The 10,814-nt window shown below is 48.6% G+C and overlaps 1 protein-coding gene across 1 annotated transcript; it reads left to right on the top strand.

The window, feature by feature from the left end:
• Positions 1 to 6,207: 6,207 nt before the first annotated feature.
• Positions 6,208 to 8,951, top strand: LOC109776961 (SUMO-conjugating enzyme SCE1). The gene is made up of 5 exons (XM_020335617.2): positions 6,208 to 6,454; positions 6,588 to 6,671; positions 8,105 to 8,257; positions 8,339 to 8,452; positions 8,574 to 8,951. The coding sequence occupies exons 1-5, from the start codon at positions 6,383 to 6,385 to the stop codon at positions 8,634 to 8,636; spliced, it is 486 nt and encodes a 161-aa protein (XP_020191206.1). The 5' UTR covers positions 6,208 to 6,382; the 3' UTR covers positions 8,637 to 8,951.
• The last annotated feature ends 1,863 nt before the right edge of the window (positions 8,952 to 10,814 follow it).

Genomic DNA, 10,814 nt, shown 5'->3' with positions numbered 1-10,814 from the left:
ATCCTCTCCTTGGTTTAATGATGAACTCTTGTTTCAGAACTCGCTTCCATAGTTCATTTCCCAAGAATCTTACAATGTCATCTCATCAATTTGTGTTGCACCTTTCCTTCTCAGGCATCCTGAGTCTGAGGTATCCTGACACCAATCAGATCTGAATCTCGGTCAGATATGATGGTTGGAACATTTTTCCAGGAGTTATAACACTGGTCTTTTATGACCCGGTAAGGTGATGTCATGCCTAGCACACCTGGCCGGAGGCCCTATTGATATAGTTTCCTTTTCAGCAAGGTTATCCATTCTTCCATGAGAAAATGGTAAGACTTATTCTATGAGTTGTTCCTGATGGATCCTTTGTGTGTCCAAAGTCTGATATTTACCCGGTGACCATGTCAATGCTATCTCGAAGCATGTCTGTGGTACTTTGTTCATCAACAAGAACATTTGAAGCACAATGATAAATTTTCTTTATCAAATTTATCCAAACACCATTGTTTGGGTAATGTCATGAAATTCCTCTCCCCTTACCTAAATGGTTTTTCATATCCTGCCATGGATATCATGCTCTGCTTGCCCTTGGAAAGGATATACCCCCTGAAATATGTGTTTAAAGTTTTAAACACATTTTCCTTTGCGTTGTTCTGTTTAATCTGTTGAACACATTTCCTTTCCATTGTTCTGTTTAATTTGATAATCATATTATCCTTTCCATGGTATGGTTTAACCTTTCTTGTGATCTATATGTTCTAAGCAGTAATATTCTCCTGCTTATGTAAACACCTCGGTGTACAATTCTGTCAGCAAGACCCTGTTACTATTGTTGATGACATTCTGGTAGCCACCGATGGACGAGAACTTTGCCTATTGGTCTGCCTCGTTCAACGAGCAGGGAAATGGTTCTCTTCGTCCCTCGCCCTTGGTACCGATGTTGTTGCCAACATGGCTGACAAGCTATCGTCTGACATGCCTTGTAATCATGACCGTGCAAAATGTCAGTGCCCTTCCTACTTTTAACCACATGATGGGCCCATAACCCACAGTTCCACAGGATCGAGACCTGACTCTCTTGTACACCCCTGTGGCCAAAGATATTCCTCGCGCTTGGCTCCATATGTAATTCATGGGCCACCTTCCTAGTGATCTATTCTGGTATTGGACGCAATATTTCTTTTCGTTGCTCTGAACCCCTTCCACTTTCTGATTAGGCATCGGACGATTGCCTTCCCGTTCGAAACTTCTCATGGTACCTTCTTACCTTGCTCTCGATATTTTCTTAAGTTTCAAATTCGAGAGTTACTTTCCACCACCTTCCCTGATGTTATTCTCTGGATAAACAACCTTGTAGAGGTCTGCTCTTTCAAAGATATCCTTGCCTATCTATAAGTACGATGGAGTTCTCGAAGAAAGGATGATGACTTCATCATGATGACCTGAAGCAGAGAAATGAAGACATCAACATAATGGATTGACCTCTTTGAGAAGAGCAACCAAGACCGGGAACACTAGCTAGAATTTTGTAGCCAGAACCTTCCCCCTTACCCACCTCATAAATCTTGGGACGAGATTTCTTGTAGTGGAGGAGAATTGTGACACCCGGATAATTAAGCTACAGTAATTCCCTGTTAATGATGCCACGTCACCACGATTACTGTTGTTAATCTTGCGATGATTCAAATCCCGTTCAAATTTCAAATTTAAAATCAAGTCAAACAATAAAAGTTTTCAACTGTCAAATCTAAAATGTTCAAATTGTAGCAAATAAATCATAGATGGTTATGGTGGTGAAACCACATTGCTAGGAAATGTTTAAATACTCCAAATTAAATAGAACAGCAACCAAAACCAATAATTAAATGCCTTTTATAAAGTATAAAATATTAAACTAATTCTTTTAGGTGCCCAAGATATAGTGGCATTAGAATAAGTAGTGATACTATTTTAGGAACTAAGATCATAATTATAAAAACTAAAATGGAGAGAAACTAAAAATAAAACAGAAAAGGAAAAACTAAGAAAAACAAAATGCAAAAAAAAGAGATAAAAGGAGAACCCCCCCTGCTGGGCCACGGCCCAAATGGCCTCGGGGCCAACTAGGCCAAGGCCCAGCCGGCCGGCCCAACCGCCCCTCACTCCCGATAACCCCCCCATCGATGGGAAACCCTATCCCGTCGCACCCACTCCGCCACTCACTCCCCACGTCCCTCCTCCCCCTCCCTCGATCCAGATCTGGATCGGGGATGAACCCTCCCTCGACGCCGTTCCCCGTCGCCCTGGCACCGCCCGTCGGGGCACCTCGCCGCTCGTCTGAGCCATCGCCGGCGTCCTCTTCGTCGCCGATCCCTGATGCCCGGCCACATCGCCGCCGGACCGCCTTCCCGTCTCCGTCGCGCGTCCCCATCTTCCTCCCCGAGCCCCGCTGCCCTTATCCCTACGGACCCGCGGTGAGGCCCCCGGCCTCTCCACCTCTGTCCCCGTCCCCGTCGTCCTGCACGCACTACGGCGCCACGCCCCTATTCGGTCGCCGTGGCCGTGTCTGCACTGCCGCGCTCACGCGTCCTCCCGCACGCGCTCACCCCGCGCCCGTTCACGCTCCCCCGCGCCCACAGCCGCGACCGTGTCGCCCCGCTTCGCCCGCTGCCAGTCGTGGCCTCCTCCGCGCCCCTGTGCGTGTCCGTTCGGGTGACGCCGTGCTCGGGTTCGCCCGTTAGCGCTCGCCCGTCGCCCGGTAGCCCGCACCAGTTAGGCCCCATGGGGCCTATGACACAGGGGCCCCACCCCCCAGAACGTTAAGAAAATAATAAAAATAAAATTAATTAACTTAATTAATCTTGTTTAGTTAACCTAATTAACTATTGTTAATTAATTAAACGGTAATTAGATTAGTTAAATCCTAATTAGAATAAACAGAGTATGACATGCAGGACCCACACGTCAGATTGACCTAGTCAACGCCCTGTTGACTGCTGACGTCATGCTGACGTCAGCATACACTATTCTGGATAATGTTAGAATTAAATAGATAAATAAATTCAGAAAATGATTAAAACTTTAGAAAAACATAGAAAATAAACCGTAGCTCAGATGAAAATGTTTTCTACATGAAAGTTGCTCAGAACGATGAGACGAATCCGAATACGCAGCCCGTTCGCCCGCCACACACCCCTAGCATAGCAAACTCGCAACTCCCCCCCCTCCGGTTCATCTGTCCGAAAAGGCGAAACACCGGGGATATTTTCCCGGTTGTTTTCCCCCTTCGCCGATGTCACCTATCCCTGCGATGTCACCCCTAGCACCGCGTATTGCCATGTTACGCTTTGTGATGCTTTGTTTACTTTGTATTTACTGTTTCTTCCCCCCTCTTCTTCTCTGGTAGACCCCGAGACCGGCGCTGATGCCATCGAGTTTGACTACGTTGTTGACGACCCCTCCTTGCCAGAGCAACCAGGCAAGCCCCCCTGATCACCAGATATCGCCTATTCTTCTCTATACTGCTTGCATTAGAGTAGTGTAGCATGTTACTGCTTTCCGTTAATCCTATTCTGCCGCATAGCCTGTCATTGTTGCTACAGTTTTTACCCTTACCTGCAATCCTAAATGCTTAGTATAGGATGCTAGTATTCCTTCAGTGGCCCTACACTCTTGTCCGTCTGCCATGCTATACTACTGGGCCGTGATCACTTCGGGAGGTGATCACGGGCATATGATATATACTTTATACTGTTACATTACTTATGATACTGTTCGGAGATGGGGGCTGAAGGGGCAGGTGGCTCCATCCCGGTAGAGGTGGGCCTGGGTTCCTGACGGCCCCCGACTGTTACTTTGTGGCGGAGCGACAGGGCAGGTTGAGACCACCTAGGAGAGAGGTGGGCATGGCCCTGGTCGGCATTCGCGGATACTTAACACGCTTAACGAGATCTTGGTATTTGATCTGAGTCTGGCCACTGGCCTATACGCACTAACCAACTACGTGGGAACAGTTATGGACACTCGACGTCGTGGTATCAGCCGAAGCCTTCGTGACGTCAGCGACTGAGCGGCGCGCGCCGGATTGGACCGTAAGCCTGCGCTTGTATTAAGGGGGCTAGGTCTGCTTCCGGCCGCCCACGCAACATGCAGGTGTGCAATGGGCGATGGGCCCAGACCCCTGCGCCATAGGATTTAGACCGGCGTGCTGACCTCTCTGTTGTGCCTAGGTAGGGCTGCGACGTGTTGATCTTCCGAGACCGGGCATGACCCAGGAAAGTGTGTCCGGCCAAATGGGATCGAGCGTGTTGGGTAATGTGGTGCACCCCTGCAGGGAAGTTTATCTATTCAAATAGCCGTGATCTTCGGTAACAGGATGACTTGGAGTGGTACCTTGACCTTATGACAACTAGAACCGGATACTTAATAAAACACACCCTTCCAAGTGCCAGATATAACCCGGTGATCGCTCTCTAACAGCTGCAAGATGGAGGGATCGCCGGGTAGGTTTATGCCATGCGATGCTACTTGGTGAACTTACCATCTACTCTCTTCTACATGCTGCAAGATGGAGGTGGCCTGAAGCGTAGTCTTCGACATGATTAGCTATCCCCCTCTTATTCTGGCATTCTGCAGTTTAGTCCACCGATATGGCCCTTTACACATATACCCATGCATATGTAGTGTAGCTCCTTGCTTGCGAGTACTTTGGATGAGTACTCACGGTTGCTTTTCTCCCTCTTTTCCCCTTTCCCTTCTACCTGGTTGTCGCAACCAGATGCCGGAGCCCAGGAGCCAGACGTCACCGTCGACGACGACTCCTACTACACTGGAGGTGCCTACTACTACGTGCAGGCCGCTGACGACGACCAAGAGTAGTTTAGGAGGATCCCGGACAGGAGGCATGCGCCTCTTTCGATCTGTATCCCAGTTTGTGCTAGCCTTCTTAAGGCAAATTTGTTTAAATTATGTCTGTACTCAGATATTGTTGCTTCCGCTGACTCGTCTATGATTGAGCACTTGTATTCGAGCCCTCGAGGCCCCTGGCTTGTATTATGATGCTTGTATGACTTATTTTATTTTTTAGAGTTGTGTTGTGATATCTTCTCGTGAGTCCCTGATCTTGATCGTACACGTTTGCGTGTATGATTAGTTTACGATTGTATTGGGGGTGTCAGAGGCGCACGCGCGGCGATGCCCTCGTCATCAACGAGGGCGACTACCCTTCTCCTCCGGCCTCCTCCTCCCGCCTCGTCAGGCCGAAGACCGAGCCGAGGCTCCTTCCCGTGAAGAAGGAGCACGAGGCCATGGCCGCCGATGAGGAGACCAGCCTCAATGGGCGCGGGAGGACTACGTTCAGCAGGAGATGGAGCGCCAGCGCCGCGTCCTCGAGGAGATCGCCGCCCGGCGCCGCGGCGGCAAGGAGGGAGGCGTCGTCATCCTCGACGACAGCGACGAGGAGGCGCCCGGGCCGTCCAACCCCGTCCGCCACGGTGACCCAGGGCAGGGGTGCAGCAGGGACGGCGGCGGCGTGCAGGACGGCGACGACTACTCCAACTTCTACATGCTCCTCGGCATGAAGAAGGCGGCGGCGTGCAGGACGGCGGCGTAGTGGTAGTTTTAGTTTGTTTTTAAAAATGTGTTTTCAGTTTGTACAAATTTTTCAATGAAACCGCCTGAATTTCCTCCAAATTTATGTCTTTTTGGTCGAATTTGGTTTTCAAAAAAGGGGCGTGTGGAATGGTCTTGGGTCGGCGACTGGGAACTATAGGCCTCCATCGCCGGTTCACCCCAGCCGACGCCCGAGGGCGGAACGAGTGGAGAGCTCGATTTCAATTTGGCTTCCTCCTCGTCCCGCTGCACGCACGGACCGAGGCGAAGCAGAAGCAGAATCCCATTCCCGGCGGTGGGGGCCCGTTCGCGAAAAACGAGGCCGGCGAGGAACGCGGCCCGATCTTATTCCCTACCGGTCTTTTTCTTTTTATATATCCATCATCTAATTTCCCGTCGGTACGGGCCGGGGCCCCTCCCATCTCGCCCAGCTGTACCGCACTCCCCACCCCCACCAACGTTGACCCGCGGCGGCGCGACCGACCGCACCCGTCGCCGTCGGCCGTCGCGCATCCGATGCCCCCAAAGAAAAAGAAAAAGAAAAAGAAACAATTCGAAGCGTACAACCGACGGAAACGAATCGGGGCGGGCCCCCGCCGCACGGTGTCCCCACGGCGCCACGCCCACGCCGCCTCGCGTGCCCCGCCCGCCCACACGGCCGCTGACGGGCCGGGCCCACCCGACGACGCGGAGGGAGATAAATACGGGGGCGACCGACCGCAGCCGTCCGTCACGCTTGACTTCAGCGCTCTCTCCGCCCCCAAATCGTCGGCTCCACCCCACCTACCAGCCGGAGTCCGCCGCCGCCATGTCTTCCGGTGGGATCGCGCGCGGCCGCCTCGCCGAGGAGCGCAAGGCCTGGCGGAAGAACCACCCCCACGTACGCCCCCCTCCCTCCCTCCTCTCGATTTCGCTCCCCGCCTCGCCTCACCTAACCCGCTGTTTCGATCGGGGGCGGGGATGTCGCGTCGTCTGGTCGGTGTTCCTGATCTGTTTGGTTTTGGTTCTCGCAGGGCTTCGTCGCCAAGCCGGAGACGCTGGGCGACGGCACGGTCAACCTCATGGTCTGGCACTGCACCATCCCCGGCAAGCAAGGGGTAATAAGCTCCGCCCCCGCCTTGGCCCCCCGCTCCGTTCACGCCCGAGCGATTGATTGATAGATTGATAACGGCGTGCGTAGCCCCATCTGTAGTCCTCTCGTCTGGCCCTAGACTAGATCGGGGTGCTTGCTTTGGTGGTTTCCCGTTAGCTACCCGCGGCTTGCTTGCTTGATCAGATCTCTTTCCGTGGATTGATTGAGGCTACAGCGTGCCGTGGTCCGCAAATGGACACAGATATTATGCTAGATGTAGGATGGTCCTTCTGGTGTTGTTTCGTTTTCTTGGCAGATTAGTGTTTATTTACTTCGTTTGACCCTTCAATTGCATTGTGCGGTGGCCTGTGGTGCTTTCTTCATGCTTTTAGTATGCCCAGGGGTTATTACCTTTTTAATGCCGGTCTTACTGTAGCTATCTACAGAGTATGTATGTAGCTGCTACTGGTTTATCCATAAACTTGTACACTATTAGAGTACGTTAGTACATGCTTGCGACTGGTTTATCCGTAAACTTGTACACTATTATAGTACGTTAGTACATGCTTCAAAAGTAGTCTTAGTTCCAGGCTTCCAGCAACTACTGTATAGATATGGGCAATCATCAACTAGAGGTTGACTGGGAGTTCAATTCTTTCTGTATTCCTATGCACAACCTCAATTGCAAGGGGATTGCTCAACTTTTGTCATCGACTCGCCTACCTAAAGTCACTATCAGGTCCCCAGTGAAGTCGTGTTAGCATACCTGCAATACCCTACTGTATATGCTTTCAGAATTTTCAACCCGGAGTTTAGGATAGATAGATGCTTCAAAAGGAGTGTTAATTGCTGCAATGGATGTTTGAGGTGTAGTTAAATTGATTGCACACTGAACTTCAATTGAGTCACCACTGATTTTGTGCAAGTTCGGTTATCTACCCAGCCAAGTCAGTACATAGGTGTCCTGGTAGAGTTGCTTTAGGATATCTCCAGTCGCTGTACCATATGGTTCAAATCTTCAAACCCAGGATTCCTGCTAGCCAAGTTATTGTTAACCTGCTCGTTCTCAGGTGGCAACCATCTGATTTAGGCTAATCTGAGGTGTCTAGCGTTATAAATTGGGCTAAAATACTTGACAACATCAACATGTCCATGATTTAGTACGACGCAAGTATAGTGTGTAAAAATATGTTGTTTCTTCTTTGTTAATGATCTAAGTTGTTTGCCTTACCTGAATTTTGTGTTGGATGCCGTTGGTGGCATAGTGCTTTGGCTTTTGTTGTGTTATTGAATTCTTGCACACTCTCAAGCTTGTCATCACTCATAGCCTTACAGCCATATTCTGAAGAGTTCCTTATAGCCATATTCTGAATTTGTTGCTTCTCTGTTTATGGTAGAGTTTAAACTGTTTGTTATAGCATGGCGCAGCTTTAACTGTTCCCATCTCTTGTTGTGCAGACTGATTGGGAAGGCGGATACTTCCCTCTCACCCTTCATTTCAGTGAGGATTACCCCAGCAAGCCTCCCAAGTGCAAGTTCCCTACGAATTTCTTCCACCCGAATGTCTACCCTTCAGGGACAGTCTGCCTTTCAATCCTCAATGAGGATAGCGTAAGCCTGCGAACCATCTGTTAGGTTATATTTAGTGCCAGATTTGATAGCATGGTTTACCGTTTGGTTGTTACCTCTCAGGGTTGGAGACCTGCTATTACTGTGAAGCAAATCCTTGTTGGAATTCAGGACTTGCTTGATCAGCCCAACCCGGCTGACCCTGCTCAGACTGATGGTTATCACCTTTTCATCCAGGTTAGTCAACAGTGACCATCAGGGTCTAGCTAATGTATTCTGGCAGTCCGACTACGCTTCCTAAACCGGTTCGCATATGGTCCTCTAGTCGGTAACACACCTTTTGGGCATATATATGCAGGATCCAGCTGAGTACAAGAGGCGTGTTCGGGCGCAGGCAAAGCAGTATCCCGCATTGGTCTGAGAGGAAGGATTGCCAAGCTTAATGATCCGTGCTCTGCACATCCGCATAGTTATTGGAAGTAGATCTAAAATGAATGCCTCTTGCATATATGGAGTTAGACGAAGTAAAACCCGGAAAAGGGTGCCTTGAGGAGTATTCATCGTCTGTCATTGTCGCGACTTAAGATCCGTGTTGGTTGTAATCGGGTTTCATAACGGTGACACCTGAACTGTTCGGAGTGCTTGTTTTGTGGGTTAACGTCTGTCTTGAGGTGGATTGCGGTGTGCGTTACTAGTCGGTTCTAAATGCTAAAGAAGATGTCTGTTGGTTCTGAAAGCATTTGTTTTGCGGAAGTTAACTTGGTGTCCTGCCAGTGTTAACTTCCGTCCCACCTTCCTCTTGCTCTATTCTCCCTCTCTGCTGGCTCTCCTGGTGGTAGGAGAAGAGAGCGTGCATAGATCCATTCTTTGGCACTGTCATTTCCTAAATACTTAAAAACACAGCTGCGGTTTCTTGCAGTCCCGAGCGCACACCCTGGAACCGTCGGATCTCCCATCCTGCGTCGCGCTCGTGCCTAGGTGCTACTGGTCGGGGATCCCGTCGCCGCATCTCCGCCACCGGCGAGAACCGAGCCGAGTTCCGGCGCACCTCTACCTCTCCTCCGTCCCTATTCCTCCCACACTCCCTACCTTTCTTTCTCTGACCGAGCCGCCCGGCCTGCAGGTTCTTCCCGAGACCATCCCTTTTGGCTCTGGTCATTGCTTTGCTCTGCATACAGTGCACCGCAAAATCGTATTCTCAGGTAAGCTAGATAATGTACGTGCCCTTTTGGTTTTCGCGGTTTCACCCATTACTACTGCTTCCCACTCAATCCTTTGCCCGGATGTGCAGTTCTCCATGGCTCTGTGATTGATTATGCAGCAAGATCCTAGTTACTCAGTAGTATCATGGTTCAACATGTAGCGTCTGATCGTTGTATCTTCACGTACTGTATGTGTTACATAAGAAATTTATCTTCTCCAAACGTTTTTTTTTTATTTCCTTAGTTGACCAAGAAATTTTAACAATTTCTTCAAGATTGTTTACTTGGAATTAACAATTTCTAAATCGGTTTAGTAATAGATAGTCTTTTTGTTGTAAAACTTCGAGATGTTAGACAGTACGGTTGTGCTCGTAGCTACTTCTGTTGTTGTAAAACTTCTGTAAGGCCTCTCAACATATGTGAAATATAAACCATACTCATACGTGCTATTTGGTCCCCACTGGTCAACTCGCAAGGTACAAGTGATGAGTCAAGGATGCCAGGATATCATTTATTTCATACTTTGTTTTCATCGACAAAACTTGTCCAACATTTACTAGGTTAGTTGCCCAAAAATCTGCATGATAATCCATTGAATTTAGGCAATCTGTAAATAAATTTCTGCACCTTATATGAGTAGCATTTTTTAGCAGTAAATTGTTGTAATTTGCACACACGTTGCATTTTCCAATGGAATAAGTTGCCTCAATATAAAATAGTACTTGCCTAAATCACTAAGTTTCCTATACAAACAGGGGGCCTTCACAGTCATTGTTGAACATCAGCAGGTAATTCATGGACCTAGCTCGACCCCTTGTCCGTTTTGTAGTTGGACACGGGAAAGGAGAGACCTCTTGTGTTAATCTGGTTCATAGTTCTGCATCCATCCATCTATCCACGGGATGAGCACAACACATAGTTGCCCACAATTAATCATATAGTTGCCTAAAACCATGTATCCCATTGCCCAATCCTCATGAACAGAAACATTAGCAAGACCACGATTTTGCCAATATCTAAAGATTTTAGATACCTTTTCAATTAAGTTTGTGTCATAGTCATGTGTCAAGAATTTCTTTCCTTCGGGTGGGATCCCTTGGTATAATCGTAAACACTTGATGAATGATCATAGAGGATGGCGGGGTGGAGCTGGTCATGGGACATAACTAAAACCATGAAGTTTTTTATGGGATTAAGTTTAATCGTGAACCCCTAAAAAATGAACATGTGTATGGTTTTAATCCCCTTTTCAGGTGTCATAGTTACCCACAATGAACCAAACAGTTGCCTAGAAACCATGTATCCAGTTGCCCAATCTTCATGAAAAGAAACATTACCAAGACCATAATTTGGTTAATATGTAAAGGTTTTAGATACCTTTCAATTAAGATTGTGTC

Source organism: Aegilops tauschii, chromosome 4 (genome assembly GCF_002575655.3).
Source record: "Aegilops tauschii subsp. strangulata cultivar AL8/78 chromosome 4, Aet v6.0, whole genome shotgun sequence".
NCBI classification, from domain to species: domain Eukaryota; kingdom Viridiplantae; phylum Streptophyta; class Magnoliopsida; order Poales; family Poaceae; genus Aegilops; species Aegilops tauschii.
Note: the sequence above shows the minus strand (reverse complement) of the source record. Positions and strands in the feature narration are given on the sequence as shown.

What these genes read in the sequence shown, in the direction of transcription:
- LOC109776961 (XM_020335617.2), top strand. Translation starts at nt 6,383, where the DNA reads ATGTCTTCCGGTGGGATCGCGCGCGGCCGCCTCGCCGAGGAGCGCAAG. An exon ending in GGCGGAAGAACCACCCCCAC is followed by an intron (nt 6,455 to 6,587) that starts GTACGCCCCCCT and finishes TGGTTCTCGCAG; the next exon opens with GGCTTCGTCGCCAAGCCGGA. An exon ending in CCATCCCCGGCAAGCAAGGG is followed by an intron (nt 6,672 to 8,104) that starts GTAATAAGCTCC and finishes CTTGTTGTGCAG; the next exon opens with ACTGATTGGGAAGGCGGATA.